This window comes from Schistocerca cancellata, chromosome 2, assembly GCF_023864275.1.
Source record: "Schistocerca cancellata isolate TAMUIC-IGC-003103 chromosome 2, iqSchCanc2.1, whole genome shotgun sequence".
NCBI lineage: Eukaryota > Metazoa > Arthropoda > Insecta > Orthoptera > Acrididae > Schistocerca > Schistocerca cancellata.
The window spans coordinates 1,083,230,016-1,083,255,363 of NC_064627.1; the positions used below are offsets into that span (position 1 = coordinate 1,083,230,016).

A 25,348-nucleotide genomic window follows, 5' to 3' on the forward strand; every position below is an offset into this window, starting at 1 on the left:
TCTACAACCAAGTTATTACTCGTGAAAGTGTGGTAACATGACTATAAGTACGATGTAAACATAGTCTGCTTGTTTTGACAGCTGTCACATTCCGTTCTGCCCTCGCCACGAAGCCTAGACCAATAGTGAGAAAGCAGCTTTAATTCTATTGGTTGGAGTCTGCAAACTAACGGTGGACGCCGCGATTTAAGCGCGCGAGTTTATCAGTCATTAAAGTATGCCAACCCACTTTGAAATTAACACTGCACACGCATTTGTAACAGTTACCTCAAAAAGGTAAGCAACAAAAACACAACTGCAGCAGCATTAATTTAAAAGAAAAATATAGTTTAAGTAAAAGAAAAAAAACTTATATCTAATGGTGGGTCAACAAAGCTACAATGAAAGTTAATACTTCGCTGCAATCAATTTTATTTATATAGCAAAACGTTAAGAAAAGATAAAGGAAGAAAGTAGTCTTATAATGGAACAAACGATTTACATATGAACTGCTGAATTCTGTTAGTCTGTAACTGGGGAGAGCGCATAGCAGTGCAGCTTATCTGTTCGTTGCTGGAGAGGCGTGGAGGCGTGTTAAGATGACGGTGGAGGCTTATGACGTTACAAAAAAAATCAAATGGCTCTGAGCACTATGGGACTTAACTTCTGAGGTAATCAGTCCCTAGAACTTAGAACTACTTAAACGTAACAAACCTAAGGACATCACACACACCCATGCCCGAGGCAGGACTCGAACCTGCGACCGTAGCGGTCGCGCGGCTCCAGACTGAAGCGCCCAGAACCGCTCGGCCACACCGGCCGGCCTGATGTTACAGATAAAGTGATTACAGTCGTTCGTCGAAGTTCTGCGTCGAATTATGCTGGTAAAGTCTCTTGTCGGTCATTCTGCAACGTCATCTGCAGCGGCGTTTAACAGGCCACTGTCTGAATAGACGCTATTGTTGGTGATAATCCACAGTTTTAGCATGTACGCTTCATTACTCGTTTTACACCCGCACTTCTCATTTTAGTATTTTTTTTACACCCGTACTTCTCATTTCAGTATTTTATACACCGTCCGTGATAATTTTCGACCGCTATATAAGCGTTCGTCGCTTTTGCATATGACTACCGCAATCGCAAATTCGCAGTCAGTAAAACCCTTCTTGCATCTGATCCATAACTGTAATTACGATCACTGCGACAATTACACCTTCAAACGCTCGGCTGTTCATAAGGAAGACAAATACAGCACACAGTTTTATGGAGCCTTGGCTCTCGCGATGCGGTTAAATGTTAAAGCAGTTTCATGTACACGGCGGAGCAGTAGCCATAATGTCTACTCGCGAAAGCATTGTTCGTACCGGTTGAGACACTCTCCATCAGTAGCACTCAAACCGTACGATCTTTCTGTTCGTACAGATCACTTCAACTTTGATTCCGCACTGCGACGGTAATCCGAATAGTCACTCGTGGAGTTTCACGATTTGCTATCTCGGCAAGTTTTTGCATCTCAGATCAACAATACGCGTCCCGCCACACTGCCTCACACACACTCGCACACCAACACTCTCCCATTGCATATCGCTGCTTAACTGTAACTTTCGATATCGCTCACTGTGCTTTCAGGTCTACAATTTACATAGCAGTTTATCAGATCACAGTTGATATTACGAATTCAGATAAAATAAACAAAAGAATTTAAAGTGTTTCCATATTCAAGTAACATCACGAAAACATATTTATGCATTAGAGAAAATGAAATAAATTGCATTTACGTTTTAACATAATTACCAAAAATAGCTATACTGCACTATCAGAGATATGAATACTTAGTCCAAGAAAGCGAAAGAAATGATAGAAAAGAGAAACAAATGCTTATCACTAACAGCTATATCTTCACAAGCGGCATCCTCTAGAGGTATCACCGTATCTTCAAATTTGTCGAACAGTCGCTGGTCATTGGTAAGAAAATTAACCAACAGTAGATACAATATGATTCCTTGAGGTAAACCGCCCATCTAGAATCTCCATCTTCGGTGCCGGTTCTCAAAGCTAACATTGAAATTCCTGTTAGCTAGTAAGATTGAAGGTATTTTTGGAAGACTAGCATCTTCGTTATTTTGAAAAGTTTACAGAGGCTTTAATGTTGTACTGTGTCGTATGTGGCAGCTAGACCAAACTGTTAGTTTCTTGTGCTCTAACCCAGCCTTTAAACATTATGTAAGTTTAAGCATTTGTCTTGCGTATGATTTGCCCCTCTGTAATTGGCTTGTTCAAGTGTAAGTTATGAAGCAACCTCTGATCCGAGATAAATCAGAATTATACATTCAAATGTTTTGTTCTGATGACATAGAACGAACGTTAGGTGAAGGGCACAAATTTAAAATATTTAAAAAATAAATATATACAAAAACCAATGAAAACGATGATGCATTTCTATCTTACAGAAAACTCTATTGGGAGATACAACAAGATAAATAAATACAAAACGAATAAAATACTGCTCATTTGTAAATTACGTTGTACTTTTAAATTACAGGAAGTGGTACTGAGGGTCGCCAAGATGTTGCAGAGTGTGTGTACAATGGGAAGACATACTTAGAAGGCCAGCACATGGAAGTACCTGAGTCTGATTGCTTATCGTGTGTCTGCCAACAGGGATTTAATGGTAAGTAGCAAAATAACATCTGTCTCATAAAGAAATTACTTCCATTAGCTAATTCTGAAAATGAAATAAAAATTTCAGCCCTAAACATGAACATTCGATATAACACAATATGAATAATGTGTTGTGCTACTTAATCCCATCTCTTTCCGCCTGTTGTGGTATATGTACTGCATGATTTGTCTATATCACTAAAGAGCTGCTATGTGCATTAATACCTCAGATTCAACAATACTATATAACACAACAATATATGTCACACCTTCGTTTTTATACAGATTTCTTTGTCTAATTTTTCTGCTCTAGCACATACGTATTGTGTGTGTGTGTGTGTGTGTGTGTGTGTGTGTGTGTGTGTGTGGATGGGTGGCTGGGTGGGAGGGTGTGTGTGTGTGTGTGTGTGGTAGTGTATGTGTGTTCATGTTTGGGCGCTCAATGGCGAAGATAATGAGCACCCTTAAAAAATCAGTAGAAACAAATGTTGTTGAAAAATATCAAATGTTATAAACAAGGAAGAGTGAAGTAAATCGTATATAAAATTGCATTCATTATCTCTCTGCCTCGCTCACAGTCACTTGAGGAGCCACACCATCTCACAACCTTTGTTATACTATAAATATGGTCAGACATCCTAAAACCGTCAAATGAAACAAATGTAATACAAGGGAAAAAATAAAATAATGACATATGGATGAGCCATCCACTCTGATAACACATTAACAACTTCTCCCTAAACTTTTATGGAAGAAGTCGGACATTTCACAAAACCTTAAAAGTTATATCACATCCGTGTGATTGTCAGCTGAAATAGTGGTCAAATCGGTTGGTAAATTAGTTGCTGCCATCTCGTCTGAATATAAAACACAGTCTACTAAAATGTGGCGCACTGTGATTCTCGTACCACAAGCATCACACACTTGACGGCCATCCCGCCAGAGCAAGAAGCTATGCATTAAAAGGCTGGTGTCCTTTATAAAGACGAATAAGGAGAACCTCATCACTTCTGCACAGCCTTCTTCCCACGTACACACACAACGCTCTATAGTTCAACAGTGAGGTGATAGCATGCAGAAGGTTGGCACACTGAACCACCTGCTTATTCGAGATACACCTGTTTGGCTGCTAAATCTGCCATTTCGTATGCGTCAATGTACATGTGCCGTGGTACCCAGTCGAAAGACATCTACTTCCTCAGCCTTTGTTGGTGGAGAAGGGCGTCACGGATATTTGGACTACTTTATGTGCTCGGTAAAAGTACTGTAGAGAGTTAAGGACACTCAGACTATGGTAACAGACGAAGAATTTAGCAGTCGCAATACATCTTCTCAGCCCCAGTGCCCTGAAGATCGCGTATAATTAGGCGTAGAATACAGTGAATTCTTTTAGCAACCGAGTCTTCAGGACCCGGTCAGGAAAACCAACAGAGTAGGCAAGTGAGTCCCCCAGCTAAGACTCAACCACGGACTAAATTATGTAAAATATTCTATTAAAAACAGATGCAGGTGTGCATTCTGTTCTATATTGCACTAAATCCAAAATTACTCTGAACCTCTGCAGTTACCTTGGTGTAAGTCGATTCTAACCTTGGATTTGGGCCTATACTTGCCCCACACCAAGGTGCTCCAGCACAAGCTCAAGCGGATCCCAGACGGCCCTGTTGCTCGTGAACGATTGGAGAAAAGATGTTCACAGCTGGAAGGCAACTGTGTGTATACTGGTGATTTTGGAGCAGTGAGGATCTTATATGCTTGAGGTACCATGAGGAGCTGCCGAGGGATGGTTCCCTAGTCTCAGCATAGCGACTGGGTATGGGACTGGTCCTCCAAGCAGCTCCCCTCACGGCAGCTAGCGTCATTGATTTTTTGGTTAAGAAGGTCTCAATGATCCTTATACTGTGCACTCATAATCTAGCCATGATGCCACAGAAACCATATACAACTGGTGCAGACGCATCCTGTCCACTCCCCAAGACATGTGGGTAACGTACCTTCAGATACAGAGTACTTTCTGGGATGTTGCCTTCAGGTCCTTTTAGGTGTAGTAACCACAACTTCGAATCAAAAATGAAGCTCAGAAACCTCACGAGTCTGTAAAATGTGGATTGTTGTCCCTGCTGTCCAAGTCAGGCAAATTACAAATGCGAAAAACACAATTAAAATTAAAACACACACTCACACTTACCCAGAAAACCCTCTTTGACAGCGCACTCCTACCACCTCTTCACTGCAAGTTGTAACTGACAGATTGCTGTTGATGTGTTGTAGGGAGAACAGAATACTGCAACATCGTCCACAAATAAGGGACATTGCACAGGACTCCTTAACTTCGACATTATACTTGCATCTGTATACGGAGGGGTTGGAGAACGGCAATTGGTGGGGTGGATGTAAGTTAGCTGTTACTTCTGTCTCGGTACAAAGTTCACCATTTCAATTGCAGACGGATCGTGGAATACGTGCTTCACAAGATTCTCCAGGAGAAAAGCTCGTAACATGACTGGGCATCGTTAGATTCTCTATGACCAGCGTATTGTCTTCTAAGCAACACGGAGCTTAATCGTTCATGATGGAAAAGATCTAAATCCATGCCCTATCAGGGAGACCTGCCTCTATTGTACCAGCTCCAAATTAGTACCACTACTGTAAAATTCGTACCTCTTGTACAAAACGACATTTAGCGAGGTCAAGATTAAATATATAGTTCAAAGAGTCTTATTGTCAGCTATGAGTTCTGCGTGTTGAGGAACAAATCATGTAAAGGCAACATTGACTTTGCTGTAGTTTTCATGTAACTTTTTGTGCATGGGGAAAGAGAATCACTGTTTTAAGGTAACTGGCAACATAATGTTTTATTTATGGGTGAATGTACATGAATTATCCTTTGTTTTCCGACAGTCATGAACCTATGTCGTCGTGGTTCGCTTGTACGAATGTGGCAAAGAGAAAATGGCGACGTGGCCCATAATATACCGTTATAATTTTCCTGTGTTGTAACGGTGTAGTGTAAGATATTTGCTCGTATAATGACCTTCAAAACAAGCATTTAGAATGTTGTTTAGAACTGATGTGGTGAATTTTCAGGTGTGTTCCTTGACTTCAGTAATTAATGAAATAATTATTTTGTATTTGATTGCGGTAAGAGAAAGGCGTTGTAGGAAGTGGGTCACTGATAAATTGCATTTAGCTGCAACAGTACATCTAAACGAGGATAATCGATTAAATGAATGTGGACGTGCACTGGTGTCCAAAATTAAACCAACAAAGGAAATTTTGCAGCGTTGGGTTTATTTCGCCACAAAACAGTATAAACAAGCGACAGTAAAGTAGAAACAATGTAAAGAGCACAGAACGTAAACAACTACAACACGCATAACGATAGACAAAAATATGCTCCGTTTTTTTCCAACTTAACGGATTTGTACGTATATTCCGACAACTGGTTAATGTGCTCAGCATTGGGTGTGACCACCTCTGGCACCAATACAGGCCTGACAACGACGGGGAATGCTGTGAGTGATGTCATCAATCTCATGTTGAGGCAGTAACGCCCATTCTTCCTGAAGAACTGCTCCTAAGTTTTGGAGAGTGGTTGGTGGATGCTGACGTCATGCGACCTGTCTCCCCAGCGCATCCCAGACTTTCTCTATGGGATTCAAATCGGGAGAGCGAAAAGGCTACGCCATGCATGCAGTTTCTTCCGTTTCCAAGAAAATATCAACCACCCGTGCTCTATGAGGTCGAAATTTATCGTCCATCAGTACGAAGTGTGGGCCTACGTCACCTCGCAACAACCGCACATGAGGTCCCAAGATCTCGTCTCGATACCTGACAGCACTTAAACCTTGCCGATTCAGCCGTACAGTTTCATGAAGAGGCGTTCGAGTGGTCAACATAATCCCTGCCCATACATCTACATCTACATCTACATCCATACTCCGCAAACCACCTGACGGTGTGTGGCGGAGGGTACCTTGAGTACCTCAATCGGTTCTCCCTTCTATACCAGTCTCGTATTGTTCGTGGAAAGAAGGATTGTCGGTATGCCTCTGTGTGGGCTCTAATCTCTCTGATTTTATCCTCATGGTCTCTTCGCGAGATATACGTAGGAGGGAGCAATATACTGCTCGACTCTTCGGTGAAGGTATGTTCTCGAAACTTTGACAGAAGCCCGTACCGAGCTACTGAGCGTCTCTCCTGCCCGAACCGAGCTACTGAGCGTCTCTCCTGCAGAGTCTTCCACTGGTGCGGATCCCACACTGCTGGGCAGTATTCAAGCAGTGGGCGAACAAGCGTACTGTAACCTACTTCCTTTGTTTTCGGATTGCATTTCCTTAGGATTCTTCCAATGAATCTCAGTCTGGCATCTGCTTTACCGACGATCAACATTATATGATCATTCCATTTTAAATCACTCCTATTGCGTACTCCCAGATAATTTATGGTATTAACTGCTTCCAGTTGCTGACCTGCTATTTTGTAGCTAAATGATAAAGGATCTATCTTTCTGTGTACTCGCAGCACATTACACTTGTCTACATTGAGATTCAATTGCCATTCCCTGCAGCATGCGTCAATTTGCTGCAGATCCTCCTGCATTTCAGTACAATTTTCCATTGTTACAACCTCTCGATACACCACAGCATCATCTGCAAAAAGCCTCAGTGAACTTCCGATGTCATCCACCAGGTCATTTATGTATATTGTGAATAGCAACGGTCCTATGACACTCCCCTGCGGCACACTCTTACTTCGGAAGACTTCTCTCCATTGAGAATGACATGCTGCGTCCTGTTATCTAGGAACTCCTCAATCCAATCACACAATTGGTCTGATAGTCCATATGCTCTTACTTTGTTCATTAAACGACTGTGGGGAACTGTATCGAACGCCTTGCGGAAGTCAAGAAACACGGCATCTACCTGTGAACCCGTGTCTATGGCCCTCTGAGTCTCGTGGACGAATAGCGCGAGCTGGGTTTCACATGACCGTCTTTTTCGAAACCCATGCTGATTCCTACAGAGTAGATTTCTAGTCTCCAGAAAAGTCATTATACTCGAACAGAATACCATAGGGATCCTCCTTGATATCGGTCTCTTCCCACATTTGTATTTCTAAATCGTGTTCCACGTTCACTCCAGATACGAATGCGTCGAGAATCATTCTCCAGACTAAATCGGGACTTACCTGCGAGAAGAACATTGGCTCACTGTTCGACCGTCCAGGTGGCATGTTGACGACTCCTCTCTAGACATTCCCTTCTGTGAAGACGCATCATCAGAGGTACCCATACAGCAGTAAAGGACACTCTGCCGAAGCCTTCTGCACACCGCTTGCCTCGATACAACACGCACAGTGGATACTGCGAGGTCAGATGCCAGTTGCTGTGCAGTACTAAGGCACTACCGTCATGCCCTGACGGCCAAATAACGGCCCACCCTTTCTGATGTCACACGTGGTCGGCCCTGCCCTGGTCTTCGGGAATACTGTTTCGGTACCCATAAAGTGTCGGCACATCAGAGAAACAACACAACGATTCACTTCAAGCCATCGGGCCACGGCAGTTTGCTTCTATCCTTCTTATGGTCCTCCACCGCAGAGTGTCTGGTAGGCGACTTCTCTAATGGCTCTGAGCACTATGGGACTCAACTTCTGAGGTCATTAGCCCCCCTAGAACTTAGAACTAGTTAAACCTAACTAACCTAAGGACATCAAAAACATCCATGCCCGAGGCAGGATTCGAACCTGCGACCGTAGCGGTCTTGCGGTTCCAGACTGCAGCGCCTTTAACCGCACGGCCACTTCGGCCGGCGACTTCTCTGTGGCATACTGCACAGTCTATGATTGTGTACACAGCGATTGTGGATGTGAGACTACCCGGCAAACACTACCCCGTTTGATAGGTGCCCTGGCTTCATCGTTGACGTAGTTGTCCATTGAAAGGAATGCCATCTTCCGTGCAGAACACGATTGTACGAACATCTGTTGACATTTTGTTTGAGTATACCGTAAATTTGACACAACACGGGGAAACAGCGGCTTTGTTGCTATAATTTTGAACACCAGTGTATATGAAACGAGCCTAAGTCAAAAATCAAGAGGCATAGTGAAGACAGAAGCAAAAATGACAACCAGGATTTACAAACTTTTGGCCGCAGTAAAGCGTTTTCCAGTGCAATTGAAAACGAATTAGAGGTCCACAATCTTACATTTGATTAGACAATGTTCGGTTTAAGCCTGTGGACTGTAATGAAACTTCGATACTGCAATACGAAACGGACTGCCCAATAAATTTCAATACGGAATAAGCCTTAACCGGGCAAAAAGTGCGCTGAAGCTGTCCATCCCAGAAATATCTCCAAATCCGGGGGAAAAGGTGAAAGCTACAAGCAAAACTTCAATGCCTAGCCAAAAAAAGAAATAAAAGATCCAATCGAAACAAAGGAAAGTGAATCTAGAACTACAACTCCACACATAGAAAGAAAGTCTTTTGGAGGCTCATTAACAGAACAGAAGAATGGTGTAGTGAGTTGTGTGAGGAAGAGCAAATGCAAGAACTAATCAAATGTATGAAATGCAAAATGTGGATTCATGGGACGCCTGCAGGGGCGCGAAAAGGGGTGGTAAAGTTCTATTGTTACGCAAGCAAATGGTATGAAAGCACTATAACATGGAAAATTTACTTAAAAGTAGTCTAGTAGAGATTTTCAGGCTCGGGGACGTAGTTTATAAGTGTGATATGAGCTATGCACGCATTGGTACATGCAAAATCTGCAAAAGGTTTCCATTCTTTACATCATATACTAAGAACAACAACCTGCAGTTGAAAATGTCATTGTTTAAAAAAGTTTCTAACGTACAGTTTGGTTTAACATAAATTAAATCTCAAAAATGGTACAGTTTCAATAACTCTCCCCTAGCGGAGCCAGTTATAGGGCAAAAATTGAGTTAGTTTTCGGAAACTTTTTGTAATTTATTGAATCATAATCAGTCTCCAATACAACAGGAAACATATACCATAAATGTTTCGTAGTTTTCTTTTGACAAAGCGCTTCATAATTGTGTCACTTCTCTACATCTGTACTACTAAGTTCATTTTTTGGTATTTTACGTGTAGTAATTTTACATTTGTATTCAAACGATTATTTTACAATGTACACTAAAGTGCTTTGGGATAACAATTAATATATGTAAAGGCAGGTGGAATAATACAGACATTGAGTTCACCCTCCATGCTTTGACCAATACACAAATTACACACGAAAAACTGAGCAGAAGACAAAGCAGGAATACTACTTTTTTGCTATCAGCCTTCTGACTGGTTTCATTAGCTTCACATTAAGTTGTTCTCCAGCGCCAGTCTTCTCATCTCAATGTAGCATTCAACACCCAACATTCTCAATAATTTGCTGAGTATGTAGTAATATCTGTCTTCATCCTCATTCCTTGATCTCTACGACTCCCCATAGTACTACAGAAGTTGTTTTCTTGTGTCTTAACACACTCACTATCACGATGCAGTACTTTGCACATACTCGTTTCCTCGACGATTCTGTGGAGAACCTCTTCATTACTTACCTTATCAGCCCACTTCAGTTTCAACACCCTTCTGCAACATCATATCTGAAGTGCTTGTATTCTCTTCTTTCCGGTTTTCTTGTAGTCCATGTCTCCTTCCCATATAATTCTGTGCTCTTGACATATTTCAACGTTTTCAGGAACTCTGGATGGGCCGTGGTGCCGGAAGTTCAGCTGTGACTTCACTTTGGGACACAGGCCCTCAGAACTGGCCTCGTGTGCGCCAGTCTTCTGGAGAACCCGCAAGTGCTGCCCCATCAGCTGGCACTGCCGTAAGTGCTACTATCAGGAGTGTCATTTTTATAACTGATAATCCAAAGCTAGAATACTTGTAGAACGCCGCGCGGGATTAGCCGAGCGGTCTAGGGCGCTGCAGTCATGGACTGTGCGGCTGGTCCCGGCGGAGGTTCGAGTCCTCCCTCGGGCATGGGTGTGAGTGTTTGTCCTTAGGATAATTTAGGTTAAGTAGTGTGTAAGCTTAGGGACTGATAACCTTAGCAGTTAAGTCCCATAAGATTTCACACACATTTGGACATTTCGGACTTGTAGAACAATATCTTAGAGACATTGTCATAAGGAATCAAATTCTAGAAACGACTCACTGTATGATAATGTTAATATACACGGTGTAAATTTTAAGTTGACAAAGCAGAATAACTCGAAAAATAAGCTTCACACGAAAAAATGTGTAGAAACCAAAGCTGATTATTTTCGAGGAGGACATATATCTGCTGGTACTAAAATTAGCCAGCTACCCCAGCCCCCTGGGGTGGTGCGGGAGGCAACTTTAAAATTTCAAATGGGGACCCCCATTTTTTATTGCAGACTCAGATTCTACATAAAAAACTACGTACATTTTGCTTAAACATTTGTTTTGGTTCTTGGTAGTTGGTGCTGTAATTCAAGAAAATCCATGTTCTCTTTTTTGCGTGGAAAATGGTTACGATAAATAAAAAGTACTTATTTACTTCGTAAATTTGATTCTCTAAAACTAAAACTCTCCCTCTCTCCCCATAGGGTGGGGTTTGAGAGAGAGGAATTAGAGTTTTACAAATGTTGACCTGAATCTGCGGAAAAAATTAATACAGTATTACATGAGCCAGATTATAAATAGCAATAATACAAAAAAATACCAAATTATAAATTTACTGCCGCCTGTTAATGTAGAGGATTTACTACTGTATTAAATTTTATTTCTGTTATTTTCTTTTATAGCTTCTGCTAACGACACTTTGGTCAGGGGCTCTGAATCTCCAACTGAAAATGGTCAGTATTTTCTCAATTAGATATAATGCTTTCTGACTAACGCTTTTTTAAGCTGTTAAGGAGCTATTTATCTATAATGATGAATGAAACTGAGTATTTTACATTTCACAGTTCCCTAACTGCTCCTTAATTAACTTGTGTTTTGTTTATTTTAAAACTTTATTTAGTATATCACGAGATTCACATAAGTAATGTTGACAGATTTTAAAACATTCTCTGTTTAAATTTAGTATACAATTAAAATTATTTTTCTGTTAATTCCTATTGAATTTTGCTGTTTCTGTTGTCAGTCATTATATGCTGAAACGCATGTTTACATCGCGTTTGCCACTGTTTGAGTACTCTTGTACAGGGCAATAAACAGTTCAGTGCAGACACAGCGAAATTCAGGTGTGATTCAAAGAGTAAAGGGATTCCAAATATCTAGTCAATATGAATAGATTCTTTTACCCATAAACCGTGACTTAACGCTGTACAGCGCGATGAATACAATAAATTTTCCCTGGAAGTTCCAGCGAAGTGATACACACTCGCAAAGTTTTTAAGCAATTTAAGCAGTTGGGTACATGATAACTTCGTTTCTTAAAAAACCAAATGGCTACAGTAAACAGACTGCACTCCTAGTTGCCATTGTTGCTATTTTTCTATTGCACCAATAGTAAAAAGCTGACAACTAGTGCGTTTTTACTTCCAGTAGCTGAAGTGCCTATGCAAGTAGAATTGTTAGTCTTCCTTTCTAGTGCCTGTCTCTTTGGTCACTTTGTAATCTGTACATTCCATCTCGATAAAAAAAATTCATATTGTTTTTTGCGCCTGATTCAAGGGTGTCCATACGATAGGGGAGGAGGGCGGGGGGAGCGTTAGATCTGGAGGTGTGCACTATTTATAATACAAGGATTGGAACTTGAACAGTGGCAACTATTTATTCACAACCGATACAAAAGAGTTACATGTTTGCACCTGTTACTGTCCTTCAAAGTAGTCACCAGCGTTGTGTAGAATCCGTTTCCATCGATGTGGAAGGCGTAGTATACCTCTGGCAGAGCCTATTCTGTTGATGGTGCGAATGGAGCGGTCTACTGCCTGTCGAATCTCTGGAACAGTTCTGAAGCGACTGCCACGAAGTGGTTCCTTCATCTTCGGAATCAAATCAAAGTCACAAGGACTTAAGTCCGGGGAGTATGGTGGATGGTACAGTACTTCCCATCCCATCGACCGAACAGAGCAACCACAGCTTGCGTTGTATGCGCCCGCGCATTGTCGTGCAAAATGATGGGTGGGTTGCGCAGAAAGTGTCACCGCTTCTTTCGCAAAGCTGGTCGCAGGTGATGCTCCAAAAACGAACAGTAATACTGTGCATTGACTGTCTGCCGTGGAGGAACGTAATGCGTTAGGATAACACCATCACAGTCGTACACGAGAATCACCATAACTTTAGACCGCTCCATTCGCACCATCAACTGAACAAGCTCTGCTAACGTGAATAAATAGTTGCCACTATTTAAGTTACAACCCTCGTATTTTAGAAGACGTATGGTGACTCGCAAGAAGTCATAAAAAAGTTCCAGTTTCGACCCGATAAAAATCCTGCGTAATGCCGACTTTTGCCTCATTTTCTTGAAAGATAAACACCTGATTAGACTATATATTTTTCCTTTCTCAAAGATCAAAAGGGGGAGGGTGTCCCCCTCCCCTATTTCCAGAGTATGGGTGCCCTTGATCTGATGAGGTACTTTCCCGGCCTCGCACTTGCACCATGTCAGTTTCAACGAAATACCGCTTGTTTGGTGTCCCATAACATAATACGTAGTAGGAGAACCTGTTTGTTTTTCTGAAAGACATTCGATGTGGACGATGGCCAGAGCTGCGTTATCTAAGTATTACTCAAGTTAAACCATGTTATATACACTTCACTGGGAAATTAATACCACAGCCACCGAGAAGAACAGTAACCAGACTTCGAGACAGCCTCCCATTATTCAGCCAACTGTATCTACAGGGTAAAAGTTTTTCTATACCCTCCATGAAGAACGACGAAGGCTGATAACTGAGCCACTTTTCCACGCACCACCTGATCGCAGGGGTACCTCTAAAACACACACTGCACTGCAAATATGAGTGATATCGATATTGAGAAACAGCGGACATGGCTAAAATTGAAAAACGCTCCAGAGTAAGATAGAAACCATGTCAGATTTTATAGAGAACTGGAAGCTATGTTCGCTCTCATTTTAACCATAATTCACTGTATGTGCCGCGAACAAAAAATTGCGTCCAGTGGTTCGAAAGCTTCTTTTTTACATCGTGCTTCTAAACAACATAGGCACTCCAATATCGTATTTATCTGCCAACACTGGGCAAGCGACTTTTAATTAAAATGTCTTCCGTGTACGGGAATGTAGATAATGAATGTACGAGTACACAGTACATACAGTTCCGTACAGTGAATGGTATGACGCCATTAATAAATATTGACCTTAATCAGAAGCATATAGCTAAGGTAGAATATTCCAAATTTTTAGGTGTATCCATTGATGAGAGATTAAATTGGAAGAAACACATTGATGATCTGCTGAAACGTTTGAGTTCAGCTACTTATGCAATAAGGGTCATTGCAAATTTTGGTGATAAACATCTTAGTAAATTAGCTTACTACGCCTATTTTCACTCATTGCTTTCATATGGCATCATATTTTGGGGTAATTCATCACTGAGGAATAAAGTATTTATTGCACAAAAGTGTGTAATCAGAATAATAGCTGGAGTCCACCAAAGATCAACCTGCAGACATTTATTTAAGGATCTAGGGATATTCACAGTAGCTACTCAGTATATATACTCTCTTATGAAATTTGTTATTAACAACCAAACCCAATTCAAAAGTAATAGCAGTGTGCATAACTACAATACTAGGAGAAAGGATGATCTTCACTATTCAAGATTAAATCTAACTTTGGCACAGAAAGGGGTGAATTATACTGGCACTAAAGTCTTTGGTCACTTACCAAATAGTATCAAAAGTCTGACAGATAACCAACAAGTATTTAAGAAGAAATTAAAAGAATTTCTGAATGACAACTCCTTCTACTCCATAGAGGAATTTTTAGATATAAATTTAAAAAAAAATATTAATAAAAAAATAAAAAATAAAAAAATAAAAATAAAAAAACACAAAAAATGAAAAAGTTGTTATATTAACTTAAGTATGTTGTTAAATTAACTTAATTATGTCATGTATTGGAAAATTTGACTCGTTCCACATCATTACGAAATATCCTATTCATGATCCATGGAACTAGTATTAATCTAATCTAATCTAATCTAATCTAATCGAGTGCAGGTTGTGGAGATGTGGTAGGCAACATATAGAAGTCTGGTGTGACTTTGTGTCGTGCTCGGATAGCCAAACGGTAAGGTGACTGCTTGCGATAAGCTGGAAATCCGGGTTCGTAGCCCGGTCTGGCGCAAGTTTCCAATGTCGTCGTTCCATTATACATGTGATGGTTGTCGATATTCGCAAATGGGAATACTTTTCATGTATTCGTTAACGGCTGTAGTAGCGTGCATTCGTGTCCGAAGGAGCTTCGTATTGTGCTTCTGAACAACACAGGCACTGCAATATCGTACATAAATTTTTAGTTGGTGTGATGAATAGCAGCTGGCTCTAAATGTATAAAAAAGTAAGCCAATGTAGACGAGTAGGAAAAACAAACCCGTAATGTTCGAATACAACATTACTAGTGTGCTCCTTGACACAGTCACGTCTATTAAACATCGAAGTGTACTGTAGGAAAGCGATATGGGATGGAAGGAGCATCTAAGGATTGTAGTAGGGAAAGCGAATGGTCAACTTTGGCTTATTCGGAGAATTTTAGGAACGTGTGAGGCATCTGTAAAGGAGATCGTATATGGGACCCATTATTGAGTACTGCTCGAGTGTTTGGGATCCGCACAAGTTTGGATTAAAGGAAGACATCGCAGTACTTCAGAGGAGCGCTGCTAAATTTTTTACTGATTGGTTCGAAGAATACGCATATGCAATGAAGCGCCAAAGAAGCGTATAGGCGTGCCTATTCAATTACAGAGATATATAAACAGGCAGAATATGGCCCTGCGGTCGGAATCGCCTATATAAGAGAAGAAGTGCCTGGCGCAGTTTTGAGGTCGGTTACTGCTGCTAGAATGGCAGGTTATCAAGATTCAAGTGAGTTTGAACGTGATACTATAGTCGGCGCACGAGCGATGGGACACAGCATCTCCGAGGTAGCGATGAAGTAGGGTTTTCACTTACGACTATTTCACGAACGTTCCGTGAACATCAGGAATACGGTAAAACATTAAATCTCCGACATCGCTGCCGCCGGAAAAAGATCCTGCAAGAACGTGACCAACGACAACAGCAGAGAATCGTTCATCGTCACAGAAGTGCAAAACTTCCGCAAATTGCTGCAGAGTTCAGTACTGGGCCATCAACAAGTGTCAGCGTGCGAACCATTTGACGAAACATCATCGATATGGGCTTTCGGGGCAGAAGCCCCACTCGTGTACCCTTGATGGCTGGATGACACAAAGCTTTACACCTCGCCCGGGGCCGTCAATACCGACATTGGACTGTTGATGACTGGAAACAATTTGCCTGGTCGAACGAGTCACGTTTCAAATTGTATCGAGTGGACGGACGTGTTCGGGGGAGGAGACAACCTCATGAATCCCTGAATCCTGCATGTCAGCAGGGGACTGTTCAGGCTGGTGGAGGCTCTGTAATGATGTGCGGCGCGTGCACGTGGATTGATATGGGACCCCTGATACTCCTGTGTACGAGTCTGACAGGTGACACGTATGTAAGCCTCCTGTCTGATCATCTGCATCGATTCATATCCTTTGTGCATTCCGACGGACTTGGTCAATTTGAAACGTCCCCTTAGAACAATTTATATACGACTGTGCTTAAACTGACACACAATATTTTTAGCGCAACGCAATCTGACTTTCAAAAATCCCTACAAAAGAATGGCCCTGACTAACATTAACCTGTACCTTTCACAAATCACTTACCTCACAAAAATCTTCGTTACTCAAGCTACTGCAATACAGCGAGCGCCACTACTGCCAGCTAAATAAAAGATTCAAACTACAGAAGGCACTAACTACTGATAGGGATAGTTAGCAAATGAAAGATTTTAATAGAGAACAAACAATGTATTTACCTTAATATTCATAATTGACATCCAGTATTACAAATTATCAAAACTCCGCCATCTCTATCCCCACATCCACCACTGCTGGCGGCTCACCTCCAACTGCGCAACGCTACGCGCTGTTCACATCCAGCTGCCCAACACTACAATGGCAGACAACAATGCAAACTAGCCACAGACTGCACACAGCACAGCCAGTGATTTTCATATAGAGCGCTACGTAACGTTGCCAATAAGAAAACATAAACAGCCTACTTACATAGCCCCCATGCTCCCCACAAAAAATTTTACAATATATTTTTGGGCAGTGGCCAATAATGATTTGAAAAATTTTTTCATAATTACAATAACAAAGATATCAAATGCACACACTTATTTATACAATTTGGTCAAAAGCTAAAATTTTCTCACAGTCCATAAAGACAGTCCAGATTGTTCATCACAGTAAAATTTCAGTGTTTTTTTTTTTTTTTTTTTTTTTTTTTTAAGTCTGAGCAGTATAAGAGAATGCACACGGAAGTAGTGGATTTCCATGCAGTCTTGAAGAAGTAGTGGTGTCCTTCCAACGGAAAGACAGTGCTGACTCTTGAAATGCTGACAGGTAATGGGCCACAACAGAGCAAACCCACAGCAGAGTAATTCGACGTTTTGAAGAAGATTGTTAGGTAGGTCGTCACAGAGCAGACCCACTGTAGTCCTTGTAGAAATAATGGTATTGGTGGGCCACCAGAGGTGCAGACCCACTGCAGTCCTTGTAGAAATAATGGTATTGGTGGGTCATCAAAGGTGTAGACCCACTGTAGTCCTTGTAGAGATTACGGTATTGGTGAGTCAGCAAAGGTGTTGACCCACTGTAGTCCTTGTAGAGGCGGCCAGCAGCCATCTGTTGTGACTGTGCGGGTGCACAATCACCAGTGAAGAGTCTTGCAGATAATATAGCAAGTTCATAACCACCACTTGTGCACTCACAAAGTTTTTGGAATTGTCCTTAGAACCAACAATGCAAACTAGCCACAGACTGCACACAGCACAGCCAGTGATTTTCATATAGAGCGCTACGTAACGTTGCCAATAAGAAAACATAAACAGCCTACTTACAAATTCCAGGAGGACAATGCGACACACTTCACGTCAGAGTGGCTCCAGGAACGCTCATGTGACTTTAAACACTTCCGCCCGTTACGAAACTCCCCAGACATGAACATTATTGAAAATATCTGCAATGCCTTGCAACGTGTTGTTCAGAAGAGATATCCACCCTCTCGTACTCTTACGGATTTATGGACAGTCCTGCACGATTCATGATGTCAATTTCCCCCCCCCCTCCCCCCTCAACACTACTTCAAACATTAGTCGAATCCATGCCACATCGTATTGCGGCACTTCTGCCTGCTCGCGGGGGGCCCTACACGATATTAAGTAACGTGTACCAGTTTCTTTGGCTTTTCAGTGTATTAGGGAGATGCTTTGTGAAACCAAAAGGGAGTCCCTAGAGGGAAGTGGCGTTATTTTTGAGGAACGCTCTTGAGAAAATTTAGAGGCTGGGATTTGAAGCTCATTGCGGAACGATTGTATTTCCGCCAACGTACATTTCGTGTAATTACCAAGAAGATAAGATAAATAAGGGCTCACACGGAGACATATAGATAGTAGTTATTCCCTCGCTCTATCTGCGAATGCGACAGGGAAGGCAGTGACTAATAGTGTTACTGGGTACCCTCCGCCACGCACCATAAAGTTGCTTGCGGTGTATCTATATAGATGTAGATTACTGTTGTCAACAGCAGATACCGTGACTGAATGGAACAAGTCTGTTTCCAAACAAGACACGCGACATATGCAGTTTGTGCAGATATTTTCAGTGAAATACAGATAAGTACGAATGCAATAGAGACATTGAGTTAAATACTCAAAACAGCCATTCCTAGGACTTAGGCAGGTAGACGCGAGGATAGCTGCAGGAGGAACTTGCTCGCCCAGTCTGCATCCAACATTTTACTGACATAAAAAATAATACAGTCAGTTAATACGCACAACAGAGAGCCTATTTTGCTCTGCTACTTCGAACTCCGACCCGTGCACCGCTATCTTTGTTTTCTTAGTTTGTTCTACGTACCTCAGAGCTGCCACTGGCTCTGTTAGTTCGACCAGTGACACTCTGCTGCACTATTTTTGTTCTCATTGTTCGATCTATGTAGCCCACTTGGTGCTAAAGTCAAAGATGTTCGAACTATGAACCACTGGTTCTCCTTTTTTTGCTGCCAGGTCGATCCCTGACAGCAAAGATATGACAAAGTAGTTCGATCTCTGACTACCTACTCCTGTGCTCATAGTTCATTCTGTGTATAGAATGAGTTTATAGTGTATGAATTGATGAGTGGCTGTCGTCTAGCTTCTGAGGCACACACGGGCTTGCATTCCCATACTATAGTGATCTCTTTATCGAGTAAGAAGCTGTTATCGCATTTTACAGGTAATGCCAGTTTACATTGCTTTACATTGGAAACTGTATGCAGCTCGCATGAAATTAATCAAAAAACTGTCGATCTGCAGGCATCGCAAACAGATGATAGCTTTTTTCGTATTTTAACATTTTGCGAGAAGAAAAAGCTGTATTTGCATCCATTGACACACTAAAATCAATCATTTACACTGGTGTGGGAACATCAACCAGCAAACGTTTCCATTACGGGTTGGTTCCTGGCAAAGTAGCTCGCTGAAACTTGGACCATACTTAGAAAGAACTGTAACAGTTTCCAGCTGAAAGAGATACGCAGTGACACGAACAGAAATTACACTTTTATCAAAGACAGTAATTACGCTGAAGTCACGCTAATTGTTGATGATCCGTAAGATATTAAAAAATGCAGGACATGGTTCTTAATAGGGTGTCCGCCGTGGTCAGTGCGGCGGTCTGCCACGCCAAGGGGCCCGGGATCGATTCCCGTCTGGGTCGATGATTTTCTCCACTCAGGAACTGGGTGTTGTGTTGTCCTCATTATTATTCCAGCATCATCAGTGGAAGGCAACGGGAAACCTCCACTGCAACCACTTCCCTAGACGCTCGTGCGGTGGACCTCTCTGACGAGCTTGCCCCATGACAAGACCTGCAGTAAGGCAGAACACAAAGTTAAGTTCACTACCATGGACGCTCTGCACAGCGCTCGGTATCACAAGGTTGGTATGGAGCTCTAATGGTAGGGCATTACATTCCCCAGCAGCATGGCTGACAACTGCTGGATCATCGTTGGTGCACGTGAACGTGCTGCAGTATACCTCTCCAACGCAGCCCAAGCGTATTAGATGGCATTTAATTCGGAGGAACTGGCATTGCAGTCCATTCGCTGAATAAGCTCTTGCTTCAAGAGCTCGCGAAAATGTCCATTGCGACTTTCCATTGGCATTTACAGTAAATACTGATGTATTCTCCACATTTTTCTATATATTGTGTACAAAGAAATGTATGAGCCTTGCTTGCGCATCTGCAATAGCTTGTTCTTTTTCCAATTGGAGTTTATATCTTCCTTCATGGAACCTGTGTTTGCACAATGCTCCAGTTCGCGTTATTTTACTTTGACCTCTTCCGTTTACATGTTTCTTTTGTGTGTGCATAACACATTAACTGCACTTAAAGGAGTAATATCCTTTATAGGAAATTGCTTAAGTCTGTTCGATACACTGCTTCCTTTTCTTAAGACCTGCACAATAACATTATTCGTGTAAACAGTCTAAATTTAGCACTATCTATATCTGACAGTATTGTGGAGAACAGTGTTCTGGACTGAGAAAAATGTATTTTTCGGATTTTACATAAATCGTACGCATAATACTTTTGTTGTCCCAGTTCTAGTCTGTGTTAAAATTTTCCACTTAGTTTACAGGTAAATAATTAAAACTTGGTGGCAGACATAACATTGTTTATAATCTTTTCTTAGTCTTGATTGTCTGCAACGTTTGCTTGAACACCAGTCAGCTTCTGTGTACTCTTATTGCCCCAGCAGAAAAAAAGGTAGAACTCTATTAAACGCAACACAACAACTGTTTTGTATGTTGTTCGCTAGGTTACAACACACACAAATGAATGGCGCAAAGTGCGGAGGAGCACGATGAGATACTATTTGTTGGTGTTTAATACACTTAGACAGACTTACACAGGATTAAAGGCATCTTCCACTCCGTAGTTTAAAATTGTAATTTCCAAGGAAGTAGTGAAAAGTCTTGTAGACGCACACATTATGGCACTTACTGATATCTTTGTTCACTATTGTGCTTCTGATTTGATATATAAAGTTGCTTTCTATCTTTGTTCTACAACTGGAACTAATCCATGTTAAACTGTATATTCTAACTGTCTCACCCTTGTTCAGAATGACACTGCTGTTCCCTGACAGTCTTCTCGCACACAGAAGCCATGGTTCGATATTAGGTAACCACACATCTCCACTTTGTTAAAAATCTCAGCAAAATTTTGCGTTATATACAGGTCAAAAAGGCAACAGTCGTCTACACGAAGCTATTGCATTATCAGAGACAGCTCATCTAAGAGTACAGCCATTTTAAGGTCAGCCAATTCCACTTTGTATGTTACAGCCACAGGATTTTTATATGTCTTGGAAATGGTTTCAGCATTCATGTTGCTGTTTCATTGACGTTCCCGTGTAGGATAAATTATAGTTTCACCTCGACACCATGCCTCACACAAATGAATTTGGAGAAATACTCACAGAGATAACTGTTAAATATGCAACACATTTGCTTCATCAGCATTACAGACTGCTCCTGGCAGTCCACTAGCACACAACTGCTCCTGCCTGGAAGCAACTTGACACATGTGCATCCCCATCTCTGAAATAGCAGAAATAAGACATGTGCGAGTTTGAACACATCAACAAGTCTCATCTTATCTGATACCTTGCTGATTAAGCACTCGTAGACATCTTAGTATCGTCCCTGTGGCGAAACTAGATTCACAGCCGTGGAGTATTACCAAAGACAGATGTGGCTTCTGGCCAAGATTTATTGGTTATGAACTGCAGATTAAACTAAATAAATTTCAGAAATATGGGAAATTAAGGACACGGAACATGGCTAAATTGAAAAAACCAGAAGCTGTTGAGAGTAGCAGAGGGAACATTAAGCAATGAATACAACAGAGGACGAATTGGTAGTTTTGACAGATGAAAAAGTGAAGGCAGCAGAACACCAACTGGATCAAACGACAAGACCTATTACAAATTCCTGGGAGACACAAAAGATATTGAAATTACTTGACGAAATAAGAAACTATAAAAATACAGAACGTCAAAGGGAATACAGACGTGTCGTAACCCAGCGTGGGCCACAACATACCTATGAAATTTATTCGCAACTGTGGAATCTTTCTGACATTAGCTGCGTTAGGTATGAAGACATTAGCTATTGGTGGGACTCAAAAATTTGTGCTGTGCCATGATAAGAACCCAGAGTTTCTGCTTACCCATGAGTGGTCACCTTACCCACTTCAGCTATCCAGGACTGACCTAAACGTCCATATGTTGTACTGTCTACGATCACGTCGGTCGCAGCTATTTGAAGCAGACAAACGTATTCAACGTTATTGTTACACACTTTTAACAATGTGTGTAGAAACAGACATTGGTGACGATCGTGCAGCTGTACTAAGTTTATGAAATTTATTGGCAATCGCGGAATCTTAGCGTTGGGTATGAAGATATTGCCTGTTGGTGACACATGTCTGTTTCCTCAGGCAGCGTTAAAAATAAGAATCACAAGCCTCGACGAGCAAAATGACGACCTTAATACTAACATTGAATACGTTTGTGTACCTGAAATCCTGAGGTGGGAACGCACATACAGTTGGGAGCGATAGGGTTATAAACAGTGTGGCACGTGGAAGTCTGGGTTGCTCTTCGAAGTGTGCTCAGATAGCCAAATTTGTTAAGGCGACCACTCGCGACAAGTGGGAAATCCAGGTTCGAGTTCCAGTCCGGCACAAACTTCCTTGTGTCTCCATTAGGCAATATCTTCATACCTAACGCAGCTAATGTCAGAAAGATTTTGCAATTGCAAACAAAATTTCATAAATTTAGTGCATCTGCAAGATCATCACCAATGTTTGTTTCTTCAAACTTGGTAAAAATTAGTACAACATACTTGGTTTAAACCACATTCGGATTGGAGATGCATTGTAATTTAGGGTCATCCACCTGAAGCACGTGAGCAGTTACATGCAAAGGGTGAGATAACAACTGTAGTTGGAGACAGAACAAAATGATTCGGATATCAGGCAAAGGAGGCAACCATAGTGTTAGTAAGGGAATAAGACACTGAGTTTATGTTATGCTTTTAATTCATCTTCAAGTGTTTACACGAACATGCTGAAGAGCAGAGACACTGGGTTATTACTTGATTCCTAAGACCTACTTAAACAATGTGAAAAACCCAGATACGGTTTGTAACTTCACATTATTAGATTATTCAATCGATCACCAGAACAAACGGCCACACTGGACGAACACTATATTAGGAATAAGGCACACACATTAAAGTCTAACAATAATACTCCACAAAGCGAATCATTAATAAGAGCCAGTTTCTACAGCTCTAATCAAACCATTAGGTGCAAATGCACACCACAGTAGAAGTGACAATCAGATAAGGGAACATTCAGGCAAATGTACAGAGGAAACCAATAACCACAGTTTGCAGGTACAGTACATAAAGGCATCTTTTTACAAGTCCTATTTTGTGTACAAGAGGAACTGTGTATAATTCTCAGTCACATACTTTCTGCTATCAGCTATTGATCATCCAAGGTGCTGAAGAGGTCGGAATTTACTGTTAGCAGCAATTCTGTCCTGTTTGATGTTTGGTGGCTTCTATGTACCGCATTTCGCATGTTTGCTTACAGACAGGGCATGACTGCATCTCCTTTTGAGTCTGATTCGCAATCAGAGAGTGTGGAATCAGTGGTTTCTTAATGTGTCTTACCCCATATTGAGCCAGCAAATACGATTGGCACTGTATGTCTCCATTTTATATACCAGGTTTTTCTTAGATGATTTTTTGTTTTTTGTTTTAGTTTTTCTTGCAACCCTGGTCATTACACCACCCACTCTGAGAGAAGATTTGTCCTCAGATCTTAGGAACTAATTTTATAACTCCTTCTCATGCACATTACATCGATGTGTACCTGTACATACATAAATACATAGGTTTTTCCAGTATAAATATACATACCAGATTTTTCGTTAATATAATTAATAAATCCCTAAAGCACAAATATGTACAATATGTAATCACATCCTTTCCACCCTTCATCTGCAATCCTGTGCATACAGTGATGAATCACTGGGGTTAGCGTGAATTTCACTTGGGAGGGAGGGGTGGGGGTGCATTGCTTCTGAGATCTTGACATGGGCTGCATTACAGCTCACACGCAAATGGCCATAACATTTCTCTTCTTTCAACTTAGTACACTGGATGCTGCATTTGATGTATCTAAGACTAATTTATGAGGCGCGCGGGTTTAGCCGTGCGGTCTCAAGCGCTGCAGTCATGGACTGTGCGGCTGGTCCCGGCGGAGGTTCGAGTCCTCCCTCGGGCATGGATGTGTGTGTTTGTCCTTAGGGTAATTTAGGTTAACTAGTGTGTACGCTTAGGGACTGATGACCTTAGCAGTTAAGTCCCATAAGATTTCACACACATTTGAACAATAATTTATCTGGTTGCAAGGGAGGTGGTGGTTACTAACACATAGATGGAAATGCGTGTTCTATAACTGGATCTGTATCTCTACTACTAATGTTTGCTGCTGCTGGCAGTGTTAGGCTAATAACGGCTAATGACCTGTCTCTGAGGACCGACCACAATGTCTCCTCACCTATAACCTTAGTATTCTAATATGTCAAATCGGCTTTTAATCGTTTATAAGATAAAATTTAGTTTGTTCTTTCACCACATTTTTCAACCTGATTTTATCACAGCCAAAAGATATGCTTTAATCCCAAACTATTTTATATTCCGGGCAACCGCAGCTGTTGAAAGGCATGATGTTAGCAATCCATTTGCATGCACTGCTATGAACTTCTTTTTCGTTAACTGGGGCACTGCATTTGGTCCTCAAGTCCTCACAACACGGAAAGGCCGTTCCATGGGCTTGTTAACTTCTTTGACGTTCTACTCTCATACTTTCATCATCTAATAGTACTTTGTCTCCTGTCTTAAATTCTATGGAGATTTTCACGAGATAATAAGATCCCTTATCCTTTTCCTTACATTCCTTACTAAAACTCCTTGGCATTTGATACATTTGGCACATCCTGTCCTGTAGTTACGTTATGTAATCATCATAGTTGTATCGTACTTTGGCCGGATCCCATTGTAGTATCCCAGGGATATCGCATACTCTCCAGAAAAATAGCTCGAATGGAGTGAAACCAGTCCATGAATGTGGTGTAATGTTATATACAAAAGTGGCAAAATTCAACCATTCATTCCAGTTTTTCTGCTTGATTCCCACGTAATGATATAGATATTCTGCTAACATTTGATGAGGTCTTTCGAGTGCTGTGTTGGTTAGGTAATGGTAAACACAAGATTCAATCTTATCAGTCTTCAGTAAATGAAAAACTCTCTTTAGGATGTCACTTCGGAATTTCGTT

At 41.4% G+C, this 25,348-nt stretch overlaps 1 protein-coding gene across 1 annotated transcript in view; it reads left to right on the forward strand.

Moving 5' to 3' along the window:
* Positions 1-25,348, forward strand: part of LOC126163086 (uncharacterized) — a 128,359-nt gene that overhangs the window by 95,917 nt on the left and 7,094 nt on the right. Inside the window, exons 5-7 of the mRNA XM_049919997.1 lie at positions 2,522-2,650; positions 10,362-10,493; positions 11,437-11,487. Coding sequence (XP_049775954.1) covers positions 2,522-2,650; positions 10,362-10,493; positions 11,437-11,487 — 312 coding nt within the window. The remainder of the gene's footprint in view (positions 1-2,521; positions 2,651-10,361; positions 10,494-11,436; positions 11,488-25,348) is intronic.